General features: G+C 50.2%; 11 protein-coding genes across 11 annotated transcripts; 4 read left to right on the top strand and 7 right to left on the bottom strand.

Annotated features, from left to right (window-relative positions):
* Positions 1 to 508: 508 nt before the first annotated feature.
* On the bottom strand, positions 509 to 1,420 carry N7443_003683 (HPP family protein; the record flags this gene model as incomplete). Its single annotated transcript, XM_056883739.1, has 2 exons — positions 509 to 1,090; positions 1,157 to 1,420. 2 exons carry the CDS (start codon positions 1,418 to 1,420, stop codon positions 509 to 511), a joined length of 846 nt encoding a protein of 281 aa, XP_056742017.1.
* Positions 1,421 to 2,356: 936 nt separating this feature from the next.
* Positions 2,357 to 3,160, bottom strand: N7443_003682 (uncharacterized protein; the record flags this gene model as incomplete). Its single annotated transcript, XM_056883738.1, has 1 exon — positions 2,357 to 3,160. The coding sequence occupies one exon, from the start codon at positions 3,158 to 3,160 to the stop codon at positions 2,357 to 2,359; it is 804 nt and encodes a 267-aa protein (XP_056742016.1).
* Positions 3,161 to 3,749: 589 nt separating this feature from the next.
* N7443_003681 (Zn(II)2Cys6 transcription factor) lies at positions 3,750 to 5,631 on the bottom strand (the record flags this gene model as incomplete). The annotated part of the gene is made up of 3 exons (XM_056883737.1): positions 3,750 to 4,661; positions 4,715 to 4,858; positions 4,909 to 5,631. 3 exons carry the CDS (start codon positions 5,629 to 5,631, stop codon positions 3,750 to 3,752), a joined length of 1,779 nt encoding a protein of 592 aa, XP_056742015.1.
* A 2,077-nt stretch (positions 5,632 to 7,708) lies between these two features.
* N7443_003680 (Acyl-CoA ligase inpC) lies at positions 7,709 to 9,864 on the top strand (the record flags this gene model as incomplete). Its single annotated transcript, XM_056883736.1, has 5 exons — positions 7,709 to 8,016; positions 8,113 to 8,404; positions 8,481 to 8,672; positions 8,812 to 8,953; positions 9,017 to 9,864. 5 exons carry the CDS (start codon positions 7,709 to 7,711, stop codon positions 9,862 to 9,864), a joined length of 1,782 nt encoding a protein of 593 aa, XP_056742014.1.
* A 412-nt stretch (positions 9,865 to 10,276) lies between these two features.
* N7443_003679 (uncharacterized protein) lies at positions 10,277 to 11,248 on the bottom strand (the record flags this gene model as incomplete). Its single annotated transcript, XM_056883735.1, has 1 exon — positions 10,277 to 11,248. One exon carries the CDS (start codon positions 11,246 to 11,248, stop codon positions 10,277 to 10,279), a length of 972 nt encoding a protein of 323 aa, XP_056742013.1.
* A 713-nt stretch (positions 11,249 to 11,961) lies between these two features.
* On the bottom strand, positions 11,962 to 13,367 carry N7443_003678 (uncharacterized protein; the record flags this gene model as incomplete). The annotated part of the gene is made up of 3 exons (XM_056883734.1): positions 11,962 to 12,349; positions 12,436 to 12,820; positions 12,881 to 13,367. 3 exons carry the CDS (start codon positions 13,365 to 13,367, stop codon positions 11,962 to 11,964), a joined length of 1,260 nt encoding a protein of 419 aa, XP_056742012.1.
* Positions 13,368 to 14,127: 760 nt separating this feature from the next.
* N7443_003677 (putative NAD binding Rossmann fold oxidoreductase) lies at positions 14,128 to 15,334 on the bottom strand (the record flags this gene model as incomplete). Its single annotated transcript, XM_056883733.1, has 3 exons — positions 14,128 to 14,831; positions 14,899 to 14,994; positions 15,052 to 15,334. 3 exons carry the CDS (start codon positions 15,332 to 15,334, stop codon positions 14,128 to 14,130), a joined length of 1,083 nt encoding a protein of 360 aa, XP_056742011.1.
* A 390-nt stretch (positions 15,335 to 15,724) lies between these two features.
* On the bottom strand, positions 15,725 to 16,698 carry N7443_003676 (O-methyltransferase; the record flags this gene model as incomplete). Its single annotated transcript, XM_056883732.1, has 3 exons — positions 15,725 to 15,769; positions 15,835 to 16,584; positions 16,645 to 16,698. 3 exons carry the CDS (start codon positions 16,696 to 16,698, stop codon positions 15,725 to 15,727), a joined length of 849 nt encoding a protein of 282 aa, XP_056742010.1.
* Positions 16,699 to 17,357: 659 nt separating this feature from the next.
* On the top strand, positions 17,358 to 18,824 carry N7443_003675 (uncharacterized protein; the record flags this gene model as incomplete). The annotated part of the gene is made up of 1 exon (XM_056883731.1): positions 17,358 to 18,824. The coding sequence occupies one exon, from the start codon at positions 17,358 to 17,360 to the stop codon at positions 18,822 to 18,824; it is 1,467 nt and encodes a 488-aa protein (XP_056742009.1).
* A 656-nt stretch (positions 18,825 to 19,480) lies between these two features.
* Positions 19,481 to 20,592, top strand: N7443_003674 (uncharacterized protein; the record flags this gene model as incomplete). The annotated part of the gene is made up of 3 exons (XM_056883730.1): positions 19,481 to 19,645; positions 19,715 to 20,082; positions 20,142 to 20,592. The coding sequence occupies 3 exons, from the start codon at positions 19,481 to 19,483 to the stop codon at positions 20,590 to 20,592; spliced, it is 984 nt and encodes a 327-aa protein (XP_056742008.1).
* Positions 20,593 to 21,220: 628 nt separating this feature from the next.
* Positions 21,221 to 21,856, top strand: N7443_003673 (uncharacterized protein; the record flags this gene model as incomplete). Its single annotated transcript, XM_056883729.1, has 1 exon — positions 21,221 to 21,856. The coding sequence occupies one exon, from the start codon at positions 21,221 to 21,223 to the stop codon at positions 21,854 to 21,856; it is 636 nt and encodes a 211-aa protein (XP_056742007.1).
* Positions 21,857 to 25,950: the final 4,094 nt, after the last annotated feature.

Below are 25,950 nucleotides of genomic sequence, written 5' to 3'. Positions count from 1 at the left end.
ATTAACTTGGCTTGGAAATTTGTCTGAAAGTTATTTCCAAGATGGAAGACGTCCCAAACCTAGCATATCACTTCCCTGAATATCAAAGCTTAGATCGTCGCATTTCGGTAGATACATCCACTCTATAAGCCAAGGCTTGCCCCTATGGGCCCTATGATCGAGGTGGCTTGCTTCCATTCAATTCCATTAGGCGCAAGGAACACTCGGAGTCATGTTCGCTATGGATAGGGTTGACGCAACCCACCTCCTAGGTACCGAACACCACTTCACGATAGTGGGATAGAAATGACCAGTCACTGCTTTGGGAGTTAGTTTCCAACAGCTGCGGTAAGGACCTGTTTACAAGGATTTGGCCTGTGCCCTCAAATCATGCAAAGGAGTAGCCAATAGCGATGTGAATCATCCCGAGAGGCTCGCGGATAATTGTGGCTAAAGCTCATATCTACGAAGATGAGCCATTGTTTGAATAGATCTGTGCGGTCGAATTTATGCGATGCACTTGGTTCCATTATATACGTTCGCTGATTGCCCCTAAGACTCGTTTCTCAACTTCTGATAGGTAAAGCCCATCAGGAACCCAGAAGTCCCCTCGTTCAACCACCACTCGCCGAGGAACGTCTGTTAAACTTGCCTCGTAGTGACTTGGCACATCAGATCCTGCCTTCTGATGATCCTTCTCCTCATCTGTATCCTTGGACTGTGACAGAGGATGCGGTGTCCACCAATACAAAGGAAACCGCCGCTGAATATTATTGACAATTAAGGCCGTAATCTGCATCAGCGTTATCCCAAGCAGCATGACCGGGAACAAAAACCAGCCAAGTCCAGCTGTTTGAGAATTGGTGACAGCTAGTAAGGCCGTTGCACCCGCCGGCGGGTGTACAGTGCCTGTGAGGCCCATGACTGCCGTGGTAAGGCCACAAGCGAGGGCTCCCCCGAGTGCAGTGTATTCTTCGGCGTGAGAGTTCAGAGCTAAAAGCTTGGATATGCCAACGCCGATAAGGCAGGCAAACATCTGACTAATAAATGCGTTCCGAGGCTGTGCAAAGGGTGACTCGATGGCGTAGAATTCAATTACTGCAGCGGCACCCTGGTGCAAGAAAATCGTCAGCTGCTATCCTAAGTATCACGACATAAAAAATTCCATGTGACTTACAAAGCTACCGACAACCTTTGGAGCATCTCGTGCCACGATCGAAGGCACTCGCTTGGATACTTCGGCCACCAGGGCCACACCGCAGAAAGCACCGATCAGGGACCAGAAGGCAGTCAGGACATTCCCCAATGGCTTGTTCGGTGTATCGCGATATCCCAAGAAATGGGCTATAGGCCTTGGAACAAGATGCCACCTCGGCGCCGGCACGAACGGGTCAATAAACCGATCAATGTCGAAGTTCCAGCCCCTGATATCGAAAGACATGACAAGCGGAGATTTAGCCATGAGGGCCCCGGAGACCGATGTCAAGCCCCAGCTCAACTGCTCAGGGCATGGAAGTATAAGCTCTTGACAGGGCGTGTACTAGAGAGTTTAAATCAAAAACCTGGGGAAATCCAGCCCTATGAGGGATTTCTGTCTAAAGATAACCTATCCTTTCCTCCGGTATTAACCCCCTATGTGCCGTCCTTTACCGTGTGAGCTTCAGGATATTTCCTATCTCCGCGGAGCTCAGACCCAAGAATCGCCGCTTTCATCAGGCTGTAAATACTTGCTCCAGTATTTGCAACGCTCTGCCACTCAGGCAATTTGTGTTTGGTAACAGAAATTCCTTTTTGGGTGTTAGTGGCTTGGCATTGGTGATGTCGTTTTGGGATCTTGCGATCATCTTCTAATTTTGAGATTCATGTTCATTGAATGGAAAAGAGTAGGGGCCTCGAGCTGGATCTTGCTTGAGTCAGTGGGGAAAATGTTGATATGTTGAATAGTCTATTGAGCGGGCTAGTCATCTTGCAAACAGTAAATGGGGCCTGCCCACATGGTAGTAAATCACTTGCATGAAGGTCACACACGCACCTACTTATATACATATGCTTGTCCAACACCTTTATTTAACAACCCTGGAAACCTACGTACCTTCTACAGACTCAACTAATTGGACCTTTTTTGTGATCCAAATGAAGGCACTGTTCATAAGCATCATAGCATCATTGGGCATTAATTATCTCACTAGACTAGAAAGCCTTTGAAAATACATCGCTGAAAGTAATCAATCTAACTGCATCCACGAACCTTGAAACTCACACACTAAGTAACCCTAGCCTTTATAATATTGGCTCTCATTATGTTCCGGCATTGCGGGCAGCTCAGCTGGGAATGCCTTGCCCACTTGAGACCCAACGCCATACGAAATAGATGTATCTAGTTCGACATCAGCCAAATTCTCAACCCCAATTGAAGTGATAAATTACCTGGCAACTCCACCGCCACGCTCGGCTTCTGATCCTGCTTGTACTGGTGGGGCGGAGCAGACTTGCGCCTTGATCCTGACGATATCGACCACCTGGACCGGGCCACCGACGTCGTTGGAGACAGGGGCTCCCGGCCAGCCTCCCAGTCCACTGGCGGTATATTCGACCGATCTGCCGGATTAAATGTCCTCAACCTTCCATCTTCCATTATACCCTCCAGCGCGCCCGCGTCTAGTAACTCCGCTTTCTTCATCAGTCGGTCGACGAGCACCTTCGATGAAGCCTGCAGCTCTTTCTTCACGAACGAGAGAAGCGCCATGTTGCATTCGATACTAATATCCTCGCGCAGATACAGCCCTCGAGGGACCCCATCTTCCGTCTTTTCTGTCTCGGGCTCGTCGAGCTGGTTTCCCCCGATGCGCCATTCAATGCGCAGGTCTAAGCCCACAGGCCCGTAGGTGTGTGTCTGTAAGCCCCATGGCGTATTGTGGAAGCTACCCTTGAAGCTGATTTTGCTGGAGCCGAGCTTCCCAATCCCCGGGAGATACTGGACGCGTTCGGTGATTTCGTACCAGGTTGAATAATATTCGTCTGCGACTGCGTTCTGCGGGGCTTTGATGGGGCGGTGGGAGAGTACGAGCGGATTGAGGGTGATAATTTCGCTGTGGCTGTGGAGGATGTCGAGGGCTAGTTGGCGGGGTACTTGGGGAGGGATGGGGGTTAAGTTCGTGTATGTTTCTTTCTTGCGCAGCATTTTGTCTGCTTTCAAGGTTGGAGAGATGGATAGAGGAGGGGACCGTTCTGACAAAATGATCGTTGTCTGAGGCTGACATGTGCCGTGCTGACGGTTCGCGGCAATCGACAGCGATAAATGCCACAACTCGTATTAGGGCAAACCTTCGGGATTCGACATATTGAGTTACATTTTGGTTGCGCTATCTCAGGCCTATACTATATTACAATTTCATGCTATATCATAATTTACTTACAATTTAGATATGAAAGATCCGAGAGACCAGCTCTAATTGGAAGAGGTTTGTCAAATTTAAGAGACTAAGAAAGGGGGGAAGCTAAACCCATGTCTAACCCGCGAAGTCCCCACCATAGGTACTACGGACCCTTGAAATCGCGGCAAAAAGTAAGCGCCATCAGCACCCAAGTTTCCGTCACTTAGCATTGTGTTTCTGCGCCTTTTTCTCTTTTTTTATAATTAATGACTGTTCCATGATTATCTATCTAATTAAGAGCCTTGGACAAATCGCCGCACTTGATAAGGTCCTCAAAAGCGAGGGCGCACATGATTATGGAGGATAGATTTGATAGGCTGTACGCAGCCCAGGTAATCAAGTCGATGATGCCTGAAGCTCGCGATACTCCTTCAATGCAGGGAGATCATAATACGGTACATGGAAGATAGAGAATGGCAGTACTTCCGACGACCCAGTCGCCGTATCAGCAGCTTCGCCATATTTTTCGACCGAATGAAACATTCCCGGGTCCACGATCAGAAGATCCATGAGTGCCAGCGCTTGAGCCAGTCCCCACGTCCTTCCTATCGTCTCAAGACACTTTATCACCCACTGACGCTGTGGATGAGTCGGTCCTTCGGTCATACCGGCGATGAACAGAGGCCAGAGCAGCATGAGGCCGCCCAAGTAGCTCTCGGGTGGAAGAATGGTGGCCTCTGGAAGCGTCTCTGAGTTGCAGGCGCCTAGGTGAAATGGACCACTGCGACAGATGTCGGCGCCTAAACGACGGATTGTTGAACGTAGAGACTTGCAGTATATGCGAAAGTCTTCGGATAAAGAGGAGGGCGAGCTGTTGGATAGCTTGTGGACATGCGATAATATAATCTCACTGACAAGGATGCGTGCGCAACGGTAATGGTTCCAGCAACTGGGCGACCAGATGTCCGGGTAGATGTGGTATTCGCCATTGTAGGGTCTAATTCCGTGACAGCGACGTTCAAAAGATCGATCCATTGGCATGAGTGTGTGGCTGCTATATGTAAAATCCGGCGGCAGGGCGGCCAGCCAGGCGATGAGGTCTGCTTCGATGGTACAGGCCGCACTGATAATCTCCTGTGGATGACTCAACACTTGTGTGTGGATATTGGCACGGAGGTTGGACAAATTGCCGATGATTAAGATCAGTTTATTGCCAAGGGCATCCTTTATACCGGGAAGTAGGTCGAGCTTTGTACATTCCAATAAAGAGCCCGGTACCAATACATCGCGTTGGAGACAGCTTATAATCTATGAACGAATTAGTCTTTTCCTAGTGATTCTGGGAATTGCCTCTCACGCACGATCTGATATCTTAAATGTAAAAATAGCCGGATTCCTAATTCGTTTCGCAGCTGGCTGACCCCGCGGTGCTCTAGTAGAGCTGCAGCTCCACAAATATGATTTGTCCAGCCTTCGATACCTTGCGGAGCTCTTGATATGACGATCTGCCAATGTTGGAATTTGATTTTTTATGGATATCGAGGGAAGTACTCACTTCATACAAAGCCAGAAGAACAATTGCTCCAAGCGTCTGGTTTGTCTTGGCCTCTTCAGCATCGGCAAGTGCCTGATTGACTAGCTTGAGCGCAGACCCATACTCCTGGCGCGCCGCTTGCCTCAACGAGGCAATGTTGCGAACACGGGAGAGCATAGCGCTGGCAACCGCCACGATACTGGACTGGATAGCCTGCTGACCTAGCGACCCACCAGACTCCATGAGGAAATTGGTCAAGGTATCTGTGATTAGAAAGTTTCCAGGAATTGCGTGCGACTGGAGGAAGAAGCAAATAGCCTCTTGCCTCGATATCCCGGTGTTGGGGTGTGTCCCTAGAGGACTCTGCCTAGACTGGTGCATGTAATATTGCGGCTCAATGTCAGAGACAAAGTCAAAGAACGGATGGTCCAAGCGGTCGGAAGAATCCGAAGTCCCCGAGGATGCAACATTTTGGTCTGGGAGAGGAGGGTGGACCGATCGAGGCAGCTTTTGTCGTCTTGAAGAAGACGATTGAGAAGAAGTAGTAGAGGACCGAGAAGAAAGCACTTTACGGGCGACGGATTCGGTCTCGTCGCGGAACATCAGTGACAACTCATCGCGGTACCCGGGGCATTCTCGCTTAGTTCGAGTGCATTCCCAGCAGGCCGGCCGTGCTTGGTCGCATCGGATCTTGCGGGAGCGGCAGTTACCGCAACCTTTACTTGGCCAGCCATGGTACACCATCGTAAAATAAGGTCAATCCTGATAATCTTGGTGGCGCGATAATGACGAAACTCTAAGGAATATAAGAACGAGGGGGAGTCCGTGGCCTCTGGCCTGGGGCTAACTGGGGCTGAGAACGTGATTTGGCCCCCACGACTAACGGATCCTCACAGGAGGATCCCCAATCTACGATAGGTTGTACATTCACGGCCATGCAGGGCGAGCCGTCGAACGCGTGGCCTGTTGTACTTTTGTCTCTTCCGAAAGATTTCTGTCAACAGAAAATGACTAGTCATATGGCGCAAGCCGTACAGTGAGGCATTCTCTGAAGCTGAAACTTGTGCGGCAAGATATCATGCATGGGCTTAAACCCGTTCAGGCAACTATTGCGGATATGAATATAACCCCCCCCGGGATTATACGGGCGTGAATAGCGGCCACTAGGACAGGTGGAAATATTGCATCAGCCGCCGTGAGCCACGGCACTTATCAATACTGTCTTGAAAATCCAAGGCAGAACATTCCAAGGCTCATATATTTGTTAGACGCGCTCGAAAGAAATCAGAATATTTATTTGAAAAGACGTCTTGAAGATAGTCAGATATATTAACCGGTCCTCCCAGTTCCCCGAGCATTTTCTGTTCCAGCCAACCATTTCCAGGCAGTCTCAAGGATAGGCAGTGGTAATGACAGCCGGTCCAGCGTTAGCGTTAAACGTTCACAGTGCGCGGGAGAAGCTTCTTGGGCATATATTCTCTTAAGCTGTCCCGGCTTCAACGCTTGCTTTGGTCCTCGTCGCTCTGTGATGGAGCCTCGACACAACGGAACGCTGAGCTTGGATGGCCAAGTTATGCCGATCTGTAAGGAATCTGTGTACGGCGACCACCTCGCCTATCCTGAAAAAGGTCATGTTCTTGTGATTAAGGGGTTACGAGTCGAAGGGCTTGGAGACGCTCTCGAATATCTACCGGAAGATGATGATGCGCGAGCTAAAAGGTTCAGAGAGCTCGGGGCTACCTATCATGCCCGCGTGAGTGACTACTCCCCAGCTCTTAACGAAAATGGAACAACAAAGCGACACTAGATGTTCCGGTAACCGTCACATTTGGGACTGTCTGCGAGCCATGCTGAAGGGACCTCTAGGTAGGCCACTATGCAAACACAATGCGCTGTCGGAGCGATAGAAGCATTTTGAATCCAAGTTCCACTTTGTGGTCTAGCCATGCCGGGAGTACTTAGAAAATTGTCAAAAAAGATCGTTCGGGCTCATTTGACTGTCGGGAGGAAGTTGCTGCTTGTGAGGCACATACGTAAAGCGGCGTATTTGTTTGCCTAGACTATCAGGCGTTCATCCATTTCGCGTCTTCTCGGCGAGCGTACACGGGAGCTGGGATAATATGAAGATAGTCACCCCGAATTCACTATGAGTTCAACCTTGCTGCTGATACGTCAGGCCGCAGTAGACAGAATAAGCCAATTAAGCAAAGAGGGTCCCTTGTCAAATGTCGTCACTGAAACTAGCGGTATCGGAAACGTGCAGCTGGGCAATTCCACTAAGCATGAGTACGGAAGTATTGTGATGCCACGGGTAATAGAAACACTTTCTGGGTCGCTGATTTGCTAACAGAGCGTTGGGCTTTTAGCTTGCTGCAATTCTGTCGAGCCGCTAATTTCAACAAGGGACACAATTGCGAGAGCAGATTTCAGAAACTCGCTACCTGTTGGGTCGAGGTATTTGGGGCCTGGATGGAGACAGGCGTGGAAGAAGCAAGCTTATTGGTGCTCGCAATTCACGCTGTAAATGGATTAGCGCCTTGACGCTCAACGCAGGGGCCAAAAAAGCGGCTGAACCATATAATAATTATACTGGTAAGGCTGTGGGGATATTAATCCAAAAAGCTGCCCCACAAACAGGTAATTGAAGGTATGGGGCTGTTCGAAGTGGGAAAATGGGACTATTTTTGACTTTAGATATAATCTGGACCAAAATATAAAGGTCGAGTGCTCGCAGCCACCTCTCTTGCTTTCCAAATTCACTTTCATTAAAGACTTGGGCATTCTCCCTCTCATTTGAATCTCTAGAGTTATACAACTGATCATGAAACGGCTTTTGATCACTCTTCTCCCGGCTCTTGTAGCTGCAGCATTTCCCTCCCCTTCTGTCACAATCGACGCTGGCACCATCGAGGGCGGAAGATGTGATGGAAAAAATGCAGTCTTTTATAAAGCAATCCCTTTTGCTGAGCCTCCGATTCACGAGCTACGATTCGAGCCTCCAAAGGCCTACAAGAAGCAATTCCCTGATGGCAAGCTGAATGCAACCACCTCGGCCCTTACCTGTATCCAATTCTCGGATGCCTTTACACCGACAAAGTTGAATTCAACTGCGCTTTCATCTGAAGACTGGTAAGTCGGGTCATCAGAGCTCGTACCTCTACGAGACCTTTCCATATTATTCTTTATGACGTCGGTGGTTGATGATACTCACAATCAATCTTACAGTCTTTACTTGGATATTTGGGCTCCATCTAACGCTACCAAAGACTCCAAACTTCCAGTCAAAGTTTGGATCTACGGTGGCTCACAGACAGAGGGCTCTATCTCCGATCCTCTATACGATGGCTGTAACACTGCAGACGGAGGCTCAATTCTTGTCTCGGTCAACTACAGACTTGGCCCCCTTGGCTTCATGGCCCTTGAAAGCGCCGGGATCTATGGTAACCAAGGAGTCCAAGATCTCCTTCTTGGATTGCAGTGGGTTCAAGATAATATTGCGGCCTTTGGAGGTGATCCGGTATGGCACGAAGCATCTAGTCACACTAAAAATAAAAACTCGAGAAGGCAGAGCTAACATGCGAGTTTCAATCCAGGACAAAGTTCTTCTCTTCGGTCAGTCAGCCGGTGCTGAGAACGCGTATATCATTGCCTCTCTTCCTCAAGCACCGTCTTTGATCAATAGCGTCATCTCGGAATCAGGTGGTGGCAGGAGCCTAACCACAAACGCCACCCAGCAGAAAGTTGGCGCATCATATGCAAACGCACTTCAATGCAGCTCTAGTAATGTGAGTGCTCGTATATTGCTTGTTTCTTTTCTCTCCTTTTTCCACGTGGTTACTAACCATATCTCAGAAAACTTGTCTGCAGTCTAGGACAGTCTCAGACCTGTTTATCGCGAACGCAGCTGATACTTTCCTATATGAGGGAATTGGTTATTATGGAAATGAAGGCTCTCTCAGTGTTCTTAGTGAGGGAACTCATAATTTCTACCCCTATGTGGACGGTAAAGTCATCGACGAGGACCCCTACAACCGCGGCGTACAGGTCCCCGCAGTCTTTGGATCCAGTATGTGTACAATCAATCGTCTTGATCCCATTCTATGAATTCCACTAACCATATAACCTAAAGACTACGACGAAGGTATCATTTACTCTTTGCTATGGGCCATCACCGGCAAGACGACTCCAACCATATCGATATACAAGGACTTTCTTCGCAAAAACTTTGGTGCAGCCGCCTCGCTCGTTGGAAAGTATTACCAGCCATCTTTCTTCGAATCGGCGGCCAGCGCTCTTTTAGCCTCCGGTCAGGCTGCCGCCATTGGCGGCAATAAGACCACGATTGAAATTTTCTTGGCGATGACAAAGGTCATCACCGATTCCACATATAGATGCCCAGCATGGTACGGTGCGGCACAAGCCACACGCAACAACATCTCCGCATGGACGTATGAATTCACTCACAATTCTACTTGTACTTGGCTTTGGACAATTTCCGAGGACGAGGTTTCCTATATCGGGGGAGCTCACACTTCTGAAATACCATTTGTGTTTGGCAATTTGGACAATTCGTATCTTCCTAACGGAACTTGCAATTCTACGTCCACTGAGTATCATCTCAGTGCGCAGATGATGGATGCGTGGACTGCAATGGCGGAGAATGCGGATCCGTCAACTGAAGATATAAGCTGGCCACAATTCCAAAGTTCAAAGGATCTTTCGACTCCTGGGATGATCTTTGGGAACTCGTCTGTCTCTGACTCAATCAGTTACAAATATTGTGACATGTGGATTCAGGTCAACGAGATACTGTCTGCGTCTAATGCCACGGCTACGGGAACATCGTCCAAGGGCAATGGCAATGCGACGTCCTCGTCGGCTTCAACTATGGCTAACGGCGCAGCGACCATGCTGTCAACATCTGGGGGGCTTCTTGCTTTGAGTATGCTGCTCCTAGTAGTGGCCGGAAATTCATAGGAACCCGGCCAGAAGGGGTTTAGCCATTTGCCTCTCTTTGCCTGTCGCTCATTGTTCTTACCTGTGTCCGTGCAGAACTCCCTAGTTCAGTTTGTCGATTACAGGGGTTTCTCTCATAGCAGAAGTGGTTTCTGTCTTGATTGATCCAGTGTCTATAGTTGTATTTCTCAGGACCACTTTGCTAGATTAGATGTGAATTTATTTTTCCAAGGTTCCTGCTCATATTCATTCGGTCGGGTGTTTCTAGACACTCACATGTGCACGAAGATTTTTTCCAATTTTCCAACCATATATCTGTAGTCAATTTTTCTTTTCCCCAGTCCCTTAAGCCAGTCTTTACCGAGTGAATGCATCACTACAGGTATCAACATTTGAACATATGCACCTCCCATTAACCCATTAACCCAGCATCTCACAAATCCCCAATATCCCTCCAACTCCTCTCTTCGAACCCCTGGAATGGCAACCCCACACACCAAGCTCTCGGATACTCCATCCCCCACTTCGCCATTAAACACTTCAAATCCGCCTCATGCCCGGGTACAATATTCACAAAGATACGATCTCCATGAGACATCGGCTCTGAATGAACAGCTCCCTCGTCCTCGCCGACACGGAAGAATACGCACTCGCCCGATCGCGCCTGTACGATCCCGTGCTGTCCCAGTTCTGCGGCAAGGTGCGTCCGCACGGACTCGGCCGCCATGGCGCAGCCTACACAGCGGACGGATAGACATATATGGTGCGGATTTGCGGCGCGGACGCTACGTTTCGCGTTGCGTTGGATTGCACGCGCTGAGGGGCTTTTCTTTGGGGTAATGAAAAGTGTTCCAGGTCCAAGGAGGGTGGTGGTGAGTTTCCAATTTGTTGGGTTGGGGGTTGCTGATATTACTTGGACTTTTTCTGTTGATTTTAGGTGCTTTTTCTGTCGAAAGGTTGAGTCGGGCCTTTGGGATGTCCTGTCACGGCTGTATAGCGGGGATAGTAATGAGCGGCGCTGGCGTGACCGCGTCTCTGGAGCCGGAGAGAAGAATAGATCATCTGTGTGCCAGCGGGGGACATCGAATTCTCCTGAACCCGTGCTTGCTCGGATGGTAAGCCAGTAATTTGAAAGGTTGTTGGCTTTTAGGAATTTGTGCACGAATGCCAGGAAGGAGAGAAGAGGGCCCATGAATGGCCCATTGACCGTTGCTTCAGCCCATGTGTGAAATGATGAAGGTAGGCGATTTGTATCGAGTGTCAGTAGGGGCCCGCAATATGTCCATGAAGAAGAGGTGTTGAGGGAGATTGAATTTTCCAATGGCGAAGTTTCGAAGTCGCCGCTCTCCCCGCGTTGTGTTGGATAGGAAAGCACCCCAAAATCCGGAAGTGCGCTGGCGTCCATGATGTCCCTGGAAGATCAGATAATAAGGTTGGCAGAGCCGACGGATATAAGGGTCTCCGATCTTGAATCTGTGGAGGTCAACTTGCCAGGATCCGGAGACGAAACAGCTCGGACCTCGCACTCCTGCATGACGCCCCATGTGACAGTGATGTTTGAGAGGCAAGCTAGTGAGACAGTGGCTGACCACGCTGTGCCATACCGCCATGTGTCTCGCCAGATGTCGGAGAGCCTCCAGGGCGGACCCGCCATAACTCGGGCAGCAAAATGGTGTTTGCGGGAGATCTCACCGATTCGGAATAGTGATAAGGCCTTGATGACGCTAGCTAGTTGGACAATGGAGACCCGGCGGACTTGGTGGCTTTTACAATTTCGGCATTTACTTTCTTTGTGGGCTCAAGTTCATGCCCCGGTGAAACTAGTGCAGATGGGCGCTTCTAGCTCGGCAAGCTGCAGATTTGGATGGTTTTGGTGTCAGCGTAAGCAGAGGCCACCTTAGGGTAGGGTAGGGTAGGCTAGGCTAGGCTAGGCTAGGCTAGGCTACTCGTTCCTGGTGTTCCATGTCCTTGGCATTTGGGCATTATGGTAAACTTGAATAGTATGTGCAGGAAATTACTCATTATGTTCCCTTGTTTTGGAATCGCTACCCGATACCTATTGCGTATATTCGAAATGTTCAGGCTCCCCTGGAGAATCACGAGTAATCACATGTTATCCTAAAACTGAATAAGCTCCTCCCCGGCCTTCACCCGTTCCAATCCCTTGATGATCCCCGGATACGTCCAATTGTACTTCTCATATCTGAGCGCGTCTTCAGGTTTCCTGTTGCTCTGGGCCGCCCGCGTATGCAACTGTATCTGGCTCGCTCGTGGTCTTCGCACGCTGTCGTAGTCCTTTAAGATGGTCGGGACGCCATCCCGTGTGGTTCCAGCACGAAGGAACAGTCTGAAGCCTTCGGCATCTTCGACAGCCTGCGTAGCTCCCTGGCCTTGGTGAGGTGTCATCGCATGGGCCGCGTCTCCTATGAGAACGACGCGGCCAACAGTGTACGTCGGCAGTGGATCTTGATCGTGCAATTGCCAGAGTTTAATATTGTCTGCCAATCTACCAAGTTCAAAGGCTAATGTTAGCCAAATCTTCCCTTTGCAAGACGTGGATCGCAAGGGTAAGTAGGTAGGAAGGCTTCGTACCGGAGATGATCGACGGCCCAGTCCGGAAAGTCGTCGCTGAAAAGACTCACCATCTCCTCGCGGTCTCCCGGCGCTGACCACGATCTCGTTGAATTAACTTTCAGTTTGTCATCGGTAACAAAGCAGAGGAAATTGACAAGCTCGAAGTTTCTGCATGGATAGATAACCATGCCACGTTTCGATCCATCCGTGGAAAACAGCATTGTCAAGCAATACTTGTGGCCAGGAAGTGGCTTGAAGATTTTCGGAAGATGTCCCATTTTATCTTGGATTTCTTGGGTTTCGATCAGAAATCGAAATGCCGAGATACCAGAGGCTTTCGTGGTTGAAAAAGCAGCATCGCCGACGACAACGGGGCGAGCCACAGATTTGATACCATCGGCAGCTGAGAGCAATTGGAGATCAGTGGAAAGTCACTTGTTAGATACCCAGACGTTCAACTCACCCACTATGAGATCAGCATGTATTTTCTCTCCAGTTGAAAGAATGAGTGTCCCGGCCTCGGCATCAACAGCCGTCACCTCACACCCCCAGACAATCTTGGCTGGACACCCGTTGATTCCCAATTGCTCTGAATCAGCCGTAGCCAGTCGAAGAAACTCATTTCTTAGATCAGAACGATGATACGCCAAATGTTCGGCCCCATATGCTTCCGTGGTATCCAAATACTGCTCATGGCCCAGGTTACCCTTGTGGTCATAGAGTTTGATGAGCCCGGTGGGTATAGACCCAGCACGCTCCTGATCAAAACCGAGGGATTCGAGTATTCTCACACCGGTTGGGCCAATTGCAAGCGCAGCGCCCACTTCCCCTGCATCCTTGGCGCGCTCGTAGATAGTCACTCGATGGGCCTCTCGAAGGACCCGCGCCGTGAGTGCGCCAGCGAGGCCGCCGCCGATGATAGCTACCTCCAACCCTTGAGGCGGTGTCATTCTCGAGAAACAATGATTTCCAAAAGATTTTTAGAGGATATCCGTTGCCCGGATAGCAACTATTGGCATATGCCAGATTAAAAGCCGGGGTGAGGGGAGACTATATGCTCCCCGACCCCGTTCCACGAAATCCCCGGACAACTGCTTACATCAATTCAATACTAACACTGTACTTTGGACCGAAAGACTCCTTGGGATCCGGTCAAATAGCAGCTGAGCAGATGTCATCGGATGATATGGGTACTACACTTGGACAGACTAGTCGCCAGATGATCCCATCCACTCCACACGCCAACGTCTGGGGAGAAGTGTGATAGGTCGATGACCCTAGAGCGCCATGGACGCCGTGGACGACTTTCTTTGTTCGAAATGGCTTCCAGGTGCACCTCGCGAAATCTAGAATGAGGAGGCTAAGCTGGGTCCGTGCAATTTTCCATTCGAGAATTGTTGGTTTTCTGTTTCGCACTTGTGTGACGCTATGGCTTCCGCGGGTTTGTCGCCACGCTCTTTCCGTTCGAATGAATGGACTACACACCTATGCTTAAACTGCGTAACTTCATCAAAAACTTATGTTGACAAGTCTTTAATTTTTTTTCAAGGCATGACGGTGACTTCGAACATCTGTAAGCTTCCTACAATATGTGCTCAAGTGTTCTTGCTGTAGTCAGAAGACAAGATCAATTCAATATACAATTCAATCTCTCCTCTATAGCTTCCTATCGCTAATCATAATCATCATCATTTTACATATAGATCCAATCTAAACATCCAAAGTCCGGCCAGTCTTGGAGCTCTCACGAGCCAACTCAATCAACCGAATAACCTGACTAGCCTCAGCGCCACTGGCGGGCAAATCACCCTCGCCACCAAGAGCGCGAACAAGCTTGCGGTAGTACTCGGTATAAGTAGGGGGCTCAACGGTAGGAACAACCTCCTTAACAGGCTTTCCATCCTGGATGGTCGTCAGGGTACCGTATCGCTCGCTGGGCTCACGACCATAGCCATTATCCTGGGGCATAACACCAGCCTTGAGCTGGTCTTCTTGGATATCGAGGTGGAACTTCTTGAAGCTGCCCTTCTCGCCGCGGACCCAGAAGCGAAGCTGCTCGTCTTCGGGGCTGACGACGGTCGCCTTGGCGGTGACCATCAGGTTGTCCGGGTAGTGGAGCAGGACGGTGAAGGAGTCTTCGAATCCGGTGCTGTTGCTGGCGCGGGCGGAGCCGATGAAGGCTGTCACACGCTTGGGGAGGCCGAGGAGGTGCACGGCTTGGTCTAGAAGGTGGGTACCTAGGTCGTAGATGGCTGAGCCACCGGGGATGACCTTGTTCTTCCACTTGTGAGACTCGGCGGCGGGCTCCTCGGGGCGGTGACGGTCAAAGTGAGTCTCGAACTCGGAGATGCGGCCGAGCGAACCGTTCTTGACAAGCTTGGAGAGGGTCACGAAGTCGGCGTCCCAGCGGCGGTCTGTAGAGGGGCAATGTTAGAAGGGTCTTCGATGGCTATAGAGGTGGTGCAGTGTGGGATGACGTACTTTGGTACACGGCCAGAAGCTTGTTCTGCTTGTCGGCGATGGCGACGAGCTCCTCGGCTTCCTTGTGGGTGGGGGTAAAGGGCTTCTCGCAGACGACTACAGAGTAGATGTATCAGTAATGGTCGTATTTGCTTCGGAATTTCCGGTACGTACCGTGCTTGCCAGCTTCCAGGGCAAGCTTGCACAGGTCGAAGTGCGAGTCCGGGGCAGTGGTCACGATCACGATGTCGACTGCGGGGTCCTTGACCATGTCATCCGCAGTACGGCACGACTTGACACCAGGGTGGTCCTTCTCCGCATCATCGCCGGCCTTTGGAGTGCGCTGCACGATGGCGTAAAGCTTGAGCTCGGGGATCTGCTCCACGAAGGGAATGTGAAAGATCTTGGCACTGAAGCCGTAGCCGATTACGCCGACGTTGTAAGTCTTGGAGGCCATGATTGAAGTATAGATGGTAGGATGGGTAGGATGCAATTCCAGGGGAGGACGCGCTTTATAGTGCTTCCACGGATTTCGCGCGCCGATGCGGGGGAAGGTCCTGGCGACGGCAACCTTTGGTTACGGCGGGGCATTTCCGAATCTGCCAAATGCCGCCTCCGCCTCATTCGGCCCGTGACGATGTTTTCTCGGCTTGCTCATCTTTACGGGCCACTGTCACCCCAGTGCTCTTGTGAGGGTTTCCCCGGGATTGGAATTGATTGTTAAGCAATTGGCAATTTCTGCAATTTCTGCAATTTCTACATGCTGTCTAGACCTTTGGCAATGGCTTGGCCTACGCTGAAGCCCCCCGCCCCCCCCACTATCCGTCATCTGGAGACTTTGGCTGGTCTATGCTTCCTGGATTTCAACGCATCGTGACACTTCAACGGCATCCTGTTATTCTAATTAGTAACCGGATGGAGATACGGTGGGATTAAGGAAAATTCCCGGTGACTCACTCTTTCGCCTTCGGGCTGGCATAGCTCGCTCTTGTACACGAGGTTGGGGTTGCCCACTGTTTCAAAGGCGGGCACGTCATTCTCGGGCATAAAGGACTGAATAGTGCGCTCCCTCATCCCCACGGTGTTGTATTCCTTCACAGGGCCAGTCTTAGCCGCCTCCCGCTTCTGCTCGACGGTGCTTCGGATGTATTCCAAGTAGGGCGGGTTGCCCGGATACAGGACATTGTCAGCAGCCAGGATCGTGCCAGGCTGGATCATTCCGTGATACTCACACAGCTTGACGTCTGTGGTGTACGCAGGCTTGTAGTGGTCGATGAACATTAGCTCAATTTTCTTCACTTGGCCACTCTTGAACAATTTGTCAAGCGAGACATCACTGCGGCCAACAATGACACGCACGAAATCACGGAGACCAGCCAGCTCGATGAGCATATTGGCAATAGCAGTCCATTCGGGGTTCAGTTCAAGACTCAGATAGCGCTCGCCTCCATTCTGGCGCACGGCGTCGCCGAACATGATGGCGGAATATCCAACGTAGCAGCCAAGTTCAATCATTGTCTTCGGCTTAGACTCAGCGATCAAATCCTTGACAATCTTTCCTTTTGGTCCTCCGACGGTCATCATATGGTATTCTTCCTCAAACTGGTCCATCAGATCAAGCACCTTCTGGGGGTGTCCGCGGATGTCATCTATGTTCGGCTGGTCATAAATGAAGTGCAAAAGCTTCATCTCACGGCCTTCCTCCCGCTATAATGAATAAGAATGTCAGTTTTATGTAATTCGCTGGTTCCAGCAGGTGGGACGCACAGAGCGCTCCCCGGGACGGGCGTGAGCAGAAGGCGATCTTTGACGTGCAGCCATTTTGAATGCGGGGAAGTATAAAAGTCCCGATAAGTGGTAGATGAGAGACGGGGTGCACAAGTATGTGTCCGAGTAAATATAATAGCATGCACACAGCTTCAATCCGCAGAAAAGAATGTCAGGGACGGGTAGTGGACTCTATATAGCTAAGCAACGACCCAGGTGGTCCCGAACCCGAAGGCACTCTCGGGGCTAAATACTTAACGGAGCTCGGGTGCGCCCGAAAACTTCCTTTCATTGGCAGACACGCTGTCACGGCATTTATGCGCTGAATACCTGTATCGGAGAATCGGACATCGTGCGGAGCTAGTGATTCAGGCAATCAGCCCCGAATTCACCGAGTGCGATCTGATCGAAAATCCGATCCCCACCGTGATCGCTTGATGGCTGGGAACAGACTCAGTGCCGAATACGCGGTTTACTATACATAGTCCCTAGTAATGACAAGAAGTGTCAAAGCTTCGCACTAGACCCTTGATAGGTACACAGTCACAGACGCTCATCGGTTCGTCGATCTGCAGGTGCCGATCGCCCCTCCCGGTTCGCGCCATCGCGCCTTCCTGCATTCCATCTCGTCAGTACCTTCTCGCCTTGGGTTTTGCCCTCTTCTTCGTCCTGGTTGATTGCCCGGAGTTGTCTTTCTCATGGCAGTCTTCACGATGCGACGACTTCATCTCCCTACGAATCCCATGAAGACTCTCCGAGCGTCAACCTCGGTTGAGGGTCTGCGCAGCGCCTTGGGGCACCTGTTTCGCATTGCAGTCTCTTTCTCACTGCTTTTCATGGATAATACGATCTTGCTGGTGGCGGTCTTGCTCTCCCGACTGCGCCCCGCCGATCGGCGCCAGCCAGCATCGAAAAATGAACAGCTCTACCCCAAGACGATGCTGATCACGGGAATCGGTACATCGCACGGCCTGGCCCTTGCGCGAGCATGGAAGGCTGAAGGCCACCGCGTAGTGGGTGCAGATGTCGTCGATCTTGGTCTTCCAATTCGATCAGGCGGGAGCATGTCCAAGGCACTGGTCGCATTCTACCAGGTTCCCAGTGACCACTATATTTCAAAAGTCCTGGAGATCATCCACCGCGAGAAGATTGACCTCTGGATTCCGTGCTCGCCCAAGGCAACTGCCATCGAAGATGCCACGGCTCGACAGGTCATCGAGAGCCGGACCCTCTGCAAATGCATTGCATTTGATACCGAACTAATCTCATGCTTTGTTCACCCGGATTCATTCAAGCAGTTCTTAGTGGAACGGGATCTTCCCGTACTGGAGCATCACCAAGTGCAGTCACGCGACTCTATCCACAGAATCTTGAACCGCACTCCGACCAAGTCTTATCGCCTCAGCTCGGGTGGAAGTGAAGCAGCCGTCTCTCTGCCGAAGCGTACCCTCAGTAAGACGTACTCGGAGATTAGCGAGATCAAAATCTCCAAGGAACATCCTTGGATCTTGCAGCAACAAAGTAGACTAGGAGAGTTCTTCGCAGACCTGTTGGTCGTACGAGGCCATGTTCATGCCATCAAGGTCCGACTCGCGGATACTCGATCTCCTCACTGGGGTGCCTCGAGACTCGACGAAGCGCTGGCCGCTGCTATCCATCGTCTCATGCGGACTTTGGCAAGCAAAGGAGGTCCACGGATGACCGGTCATCTTTCAGTTCGGCTGCTGGTCGATGAGGAGTTCGATGTTTCGTCCGTTCGCCATACCATCCACATCGCAGATTGTATTTCAGGAGCTGCAGCTTTTGACAATCTGTTGCGCGATGCACCATGTCCTATCTCTGGTTATCTTGCGGCCTTCGACTCGGCACCAACTGAGCCTCCCGCTTGGAAGGTGATGGCGACCTTATCGCCCAACAAGCCTCCGAGGCTGTCCCTACTGGATAACAAGTTTGTGGCCCATCTACTCCCATGGTTCCTGTCACTTGATACTGTCAAAGAAGCGATCATATCTCTTGAAGCAAAACTTGTGCCGTTCCTTTTCTGGATGGATCCACAGTTCTCATATCTTGATCCCGTTCCCTGGTGGTGGCATGTGCATGTTTACCAGCCACTGCGGGAAATATGGATGTTGGTGAAGCAAACTCGGGCAGCAGGTCTGGCTGGTTGTTTTGATGATTGATTCTTCTATGAAACACGACTCTATGAATTACGATAACAGTATGGTGCGTTGGTTTTGACGCTACTTTTCGGGATATTTTATAACTCTGTCACCTTACGTGTGCCGTCTTTTCTCGTGTATACAAACCACGAAAGATCTTAGCCCAGACAGGAAGTTTGTGGAGCCCAATAAAGCATTAATTTGTTTGATGACGATAGTCGGCGCCGTCAGAGAAAGGCGGTACGTGTACTCCACCGTGGCTGACGACGCCCAAAATAGAAACGACGGGCTGTCGCCTGGGCGATCGTGGCCGTGTGAGGAGTAAAACGCTAGATACAATAGTTTCGTTTGGAATCCTCCCATTCCCTACGTCAACCCACTTTCAACAACCTCACTCTGAAACATCTTAACAAACATTGCAAAAGTGGTACTTGAGGCACTGCACTTACGAGACTGACAACGCAGCCAAGAAACGCTCGCACAGCCTACGCGTCCCTCGATCGCAAAGTCTCCCAGTCCCCGGCTTTCTCCTGTCACATATCTGCGCATTCCTGAGTGTGTCCGACCGAGTCTCAAGCTCTTTTTCTCCTCTCCCTCGTGATCCTGCGACAATCCTGCCCCCTTTTCGGGTGATATCCTGAAGGGTTGAAACACCCTTGCAGTCCTCATCTCCCAGTATGGCACTGCAAATCCCACGACTATCGGGTGGAAACCTGGGGCGGACAAAGAACCTCATCCATTTCGCCCAGGCGTTTATCATCTTCCTTGCCTGGGCATTGACGATCGCGATTTGGACAAAGGGTGATGGCATCGATGGCCGCACCGTCTATTACTGGATCCTGGTGAGTGCCCTCGTGGACTTGTGGGATTCTAGATCTGGGGGAACCTTGCAGCTAACATAACCTCCCCAGTGCTGGGTCAGTATGCCCGCCTTGATTTATCTAGCTGCCGTGCCCATGTGGCCTCGTGCCCGTCGTTTCGGAAACGTCTACGCCTTCGCTACGGTCGATGCTATCTATGCTGTTTTCTGGTTCGCGGCATGGGTGTGTCTCGCTTCATATGTTGCTCAAGGAAAGTCCATCGGAAAGTCTTCCAGCAGCGACAAGGACTCCAGCTCCTCGAGTTCCACGACCTCGAGCAAACGCGCTACCACCACCACCACGAGCTCCAAGAGCGCCACAACCTCCAGCAGTGGCTCTGGCTGTGCCAATTGGGCGTACGGTAATGAAGCCAAGTGCAACATCAGCACGGCGACGACCATTATCGGGGTTGTTATCTTGTACGTGGTCCCTTTAACCTGACGGCATAGCAGCTTTTTTGACATTAAAACAACCGTAGCCTTCTCTTCGCCATCACAGCATGGATGTCCTTCCGCAACGTGATGCACTTCCGCCGCACCGGCACCCTCCCCGACGCCGTGTCTGACCCGACCTTTGCCGCCCAGTCCAAGGCCGCCTTCAATTCGAACCCAGCCCACGACTTCGAGGAGGACGAGGATGACTTCCGTTCCGGCCGGGCCGGTATGGGTGCCGCCTCCTCCCGTGGTGACCAAGATGAGGATTACGCTCTGTTGCAACAGAGCGAGGTGGATGACCTAGGCAACCGGTCGGCGATGCACGGTGCCTATGACCCCACAGCCCCTGCGCCCGGGGGCGTTCTTCACGACTTCAATAGCACAGGCTACGGCGGTGCACACGGCCAGCACAACGTCCCATATACCCCGTCCGATTACGGATCCGCCCATCCGGACTATAACTCATCCACAATGAGCGGGTATGGACGAGTATAGAGGGTTGAATGTGTATGATGGAAGCCTTAGAAGGACTGTGGAGGCTTGATGCCGGCTACGAATACCCTAAAACAACCGGGTCACCCTGCTTTGTGGTGTCCTGGACATGACCACGGAGCGGTGTTGGCAGGCGCATAGTTTGTTTTTTTTTTTTCTTTTTTTTCCCCTCTTGGGGATCATGTCTGGGTTACTGTTCATGGGGCTCCTGTCACGACAACTGTACTTTGGACTTGAATGTAGGCAAATAGACTTTGAATAACTCATATCATTGATACCCCGGTTTCTGTTTTGTATTCGTGTACTTGTAACTTGTAGCTCTGTGCCTGGATCTAATTGTTCTGCCACCGCCTTCCGTGTCGGCGTAGTTCTGGACAGCTTGCTCTCTCGCCGCATGACAGTCCACTTCCACTTTGACAGATACCCCTACCGATCAAGTGAAGTTTGCTTTCAGGGAATTCTTCTTCCGAATTATTTTATTCCATCGGTATGCACTAGTCCCTCCCCGTTTAAAGACAACCATTCGCCGCTCCCAACCTCGGCCTTCTACACGAGTCCGCAACAAACTAACACCTCCAAGCAATCTCCCACCACGAAACGCCCCGGACACCAAAGTCCACCCACCGCAATCATGAGTGAAATCGACATCTTCAACCAATACCCCCTCCACATCGACCCGCAAACCAAATCCATCTCCCTCCCCCAATCATCCGCCTATACACCCACCCAAATAACCGCCATCAATGCCGAGCTCCAAGAACTAAATGACCTGCACCGCTCTTTCCTCTCCATAGAAGGACCCGCAGGCATCCCTCCGCCCCCTCTCCCCGTCAACCCAAAGCGCAGCGCCCAAATCACCAAACTCCGCGACAGCGCCAACGCAACCTACCGCAAGGGTAACCACGTCGAAGCCGTACGCCTGTACACTTATGCCATTGATATGGCTCTCTCGCGACCTGGTTGGGAGCCCGTTACCCTCGCCCGGGAGGAATTGGCTGGTCTCTTTGGAAACCGTGCGCAGGCACACATGGCGATGCAGGCGTGGCCGGAGGGATTCATTGATGCGAAGTCGAGTGTTGATTCAAAGCCTGTCGGGAATGTCAAGGCGTGGTGGCGCGTTGGTAAGTGTCTTGCTGAAATGAGTCGGTATGGAGAGGCCAAGTCGTTTGTGCTTAAGGGGTTGGAGATTGAGGGCAGGGTTAGTGAGGGAGGGAAGGAGCTTGTGGCGCTTTTGGATGATGTCGAGGCTGCTTTGAAGCGGGCTTAGGGTTGTGCTCAGGGTCATTGTGTGATTTTTGTTGGTTTCTGCATGTGTGCTGGGTTGCCAGACTTGACGATTCCCTCTTATTGTTTATGGCGTTATGTGGGCGAATTATATTGGTTCTTTGATTTGATTTTATCATCATGGGGAATTGATTTATAGATTTCAGAATCAACCCTTTTCTTGGTGCACTTCTTTTGCGGCTTGCTTAACTATTTGTTTTTACTTCTTATTGCCAACACAATTGATCTTACCATCAATAAAACCACTTGGTTGATAGAAGTCAATATACACCACTTCTTCGTGCTAGAGATACATTTTCTATCACAAAGACGGCCAATACAATCATGCAGGTGTAAACCACTTTTAGTAGCTTTGTAGCTTTGTTTCACTCGCCCGCTGGCAGTTCTTTTCCTCCCATACTTCTTTGGCTCACTATATCCACATTGCCATCCAACCACCACAAGTCCCCACAACCCACCAAAAAGTAACGATTCCAAATTCCCTAGGCATTCCCATACCCAAACCAAACATGAAAAGAGCAAAAAATGAATCATTCGACTCCGATAGGGGGAATCGAACCCCCGGCTGCCGTGTGAGAGACGGCGATGTTAGCCACTACACCATATCGGATTGGTGAATGATGCTCCGATAGGGGGAATCGAACCCCCGGCTGCCGTGTGAGAGACGGCGATGTTAGCCACTACACCATATCGGATTATTGGATGATTGTTGGTGGATGTTTGCCTCTATGGAGCAAAATGTAAAAATTTTGATGTGGCGCGCGGTGGGGATGGTCTGTGTGATTCAATTGGGCAGACTGGCGGCTAAATGGGTCCAGATCACTGTTCTTCAGGGCTTGGGATTATATATCTTAGCGCGGAAACGCATACGCTCCGACGTCGGTATCTGGATTTTTTTTTTCTTGAACAATTACACATGCACATAATATGACAAGAGTCTCGACAAATTCTGGCTGACATAATCTTAGATTCAATACGTACGTGTATTGCTAAACCTGTTTAAGAAGTCGCGTCCATGGTAGTCCCCGAAGCTACCTAGTACAAGACTTCAATTGGACTAGAGAATCCGGCTGGACAACTGGAGGCCCCTACCCAGGTCGTGAATAAGATACCAGGTTTTGGCATTATTTGCATATGGGATCATTTCAAGCCTGGATAATACGTGAAAAATATAGATACACAGCAATAAGAATGTACGATCAGAAAGTTGCTATCATCGTCTAGTCCCGATACTATAGCCATCCCAAGAACACATGGGAATGGCATCACTATACGCAGATCAACAGCAAATGACACTCGCAATAGGAACATTAAAAAAGTGAAAAGTAGGCATATCATCGACTTCCCTTGGCTTTCATTTTTGAGAACCCAAGCTGGTGTAATGGCAACACCCCTGGAGATACCAAGGTATTGGCGTACTACGGTATAGGCCCGTGATCGGGACCCGGGAGAATCCAGGTTCAAATCCTGGGCTTGGGGGATTTCTTCCTTTCTTTTACTTTTCTTTTTCTTTCCTTTTTCTCCTCTCTCTCTCTCTCTCTCTCTCTGTTTTACATCTGATCGTTTCTATGATTTTCAAGGTCGCGAGAGACTTGTTGCTGAAGGCGAGTACGATCTTCTGCTATGTATCTACGCCTAATCCGAGAAGTGGGGAAAGACTGATGAAGGATGTCCTGGAAGTAGAAGTGCAGAGGGTAAACGATACGGAAGACTGGGTGGCCCAAAGTGAATCGGCGCAACTAAAAATCAAGAGGGGCTGAGACAAAAACTAAACATTAGGCTTCTGATGATGACCTCAGGACTTGATTATCAGTGCTGCCCACTTGGAAAATGAGAACAATCCGAGGAAGGCGTGAGCTCATGCAAAGGGATCTCTAAAGCCACACTAGGAATAGTGAGTTTGATACTAGACCTATTCTGAGCACTCACGTCTAAAAACGGAAGCTTCGGTAGCCGCCAAGACCTTCTGATTTACTGGTGGATCACCGTTGAGTTCCACCTAGCTACTCCCAAAGTTGTCTTAGGAAACCATCTCAAATATATCGAGTTCCCAACCTTCAATCCCTCAAATGTCCTAGTTGTAGATTCATGCCAAATTAACACGCGCATTGTCTTCATCTCTTCTTCATCAACTCGTTGCTCGTTTTGCCTACACCATACACATCTAGTCGCGACAACTTTTGCGGTTATATTTCATTCTTACCTTCGCCTGCCACCATGTCATACTAGTCAAGGCCTAGAGGATTTAGTAGAGGAGTGACGGTAGCATTTGCAGTTCTTTCTGCAATCAGTAGATACTCTGGCACATTGGAGCTCTTGGCTTACGTTTGGATGGACCTGGAAACAAAGAAAAAGAACAAAATTGACGACCCGGACTTCAGAAACTACGACACAGGAGCAAACCCTTGTCCCACGGCGACCCGGAGGCTTCCTGCATGGCGTTGAAGAATAACAGACATACTCCATTAATAGTCTAAATTTATTTCAAGCCCTGTCAATATATGTTGTGACTATCATGCAATCTAGTCTTCGTCGATATCAAATCACAAAAGACTCGTGACACACATGGATCGGAAGGGTCAGGGACAGGTACATTCTGAAAACCTAGTTGAATATAACGTCAAAATGGATAAGAGACAAGAAGCCATCGGCCTAGGGTCTGACCCTGGATCTCCTGGGGCCCCGGTCACATCCACCGCGGACATGGCGAAACAAGCACTAGGGCATGCTTCAAATAGCGACTTAGAAAACGACTAATTGCTCACCGCTATATTAGACAGACATGCATGAAATATTATCGGAGAATTGTCGGGCTATCCGTTGACTGCATGGCTGATTGCGCGGATGTGAGCTTCCGCTGCTTCTACCCCACGCGTCAAAACCCATCCCATGCCCCTTGCTTGTTTCAGCTAGGTTGGATCTGGGCCTGGAAACAGATTCAAACAATGGCATATAAGGAGTAGATTGATGTATTTTGGGTGATTTTGGGTGCTAACTGGTGCTGAATGCAAATCCCGAAGTTGGAATCGAAGAAAAGCCCTATCGCTTTTCACTAGGGCCAACCAACCTTCGAAGTAGTGATTTGATGAAGCTGTTACCAGAGAGCAGAGCAAATCCCGAAAGTGGAATGACGAAGGAAAGTGGAAAGTTAGTCCCTTACGTCTTGGCGCAGTGGCGGGGTAAATAAACGGTGTTAAACTTCTGGTGGGCTTCATGACCTCACCTCGATGCTCAATCGACCCTGAACATTCCTCTCTCCTCGAAATGCCTCGGCATAAGCGGCGAGAAACCACAGCCTTGAAGCGTGCGCGTTATTGTGTTCATATGACGCTAATCCTAAGACACGAGAAAGTGAAAATGAGAATCACTAGCCTATTTTGGACGTTGGCAAAAAGGTATTCGGACGAATGGCGCACGTCGCGGGATGGAAAAGCGTGCCGTCACCGACGCGAAGTGTGGTTCACGTGGAATCGAGATGGTTGCAAGTGGCGTCCATACATATCCCTTGATTGGAAGTCCTTCCCACATAGGCTTGACTCGCACATTGGCGCATGAACGGGAAAAATCAGATCTCGAAGGGCTTTGATCCGTAGATCGATCACTCTTTTGGTTGAACAACTCGGACATAGCTCCGAGGAAATACGAAATGTATTTTCTCTAGCTCAACGAGTCCCTGTCCATAATGTTAGGTCTTGAAAGGAAGAACCACGTTACCAGCCGTCTCACTTGGGCCAAGGCCGAATAGGCCGCACGGGGCTCCAGCTAAAGTACGATCGTATGCATCCCATAGATCTGATACCAGAGCCTCTTGCGTGCCCCGCTAGTTCACAAGTTCCGATGCTGCCGCGAGGGTCGTTATGAGCGGCCAATGATAATCATAATATAGTGCCCACGCAACCCATGCTTGTCCCAAAGGAGGTAGATACTGCCTCTGTGTTACATGGAACTTAATGGCCATGTGAATAGTTGCCGTCAGGTCTCACGTAAGGGTTTTCCATCAAAGAGTGGATCATAATGATCTCGGGTAGTGATCCGTACGGTACTCACGACAAGTTCTTCCAATCACGGGTCCACAGG

The sequence above is a fragment of the Penicillium atrosanguineum genome (assembly GCF_028827265.1).
Source record: "Penicillium atrosanguineum strain IBT 20685 chromosome Unknown utg000003l_segment0_segment0, whole genome shotgun sequence".
NCBI lineage: Eukaryota > Fungi > Ascomycota > Eurotiomycetes > Eurotiales > Aspergillaceae > Penicillium > Penicillium atrosanguineum.
This window is presented reverse-complemented; position numbering and strand designations above follow the sequence as displayed.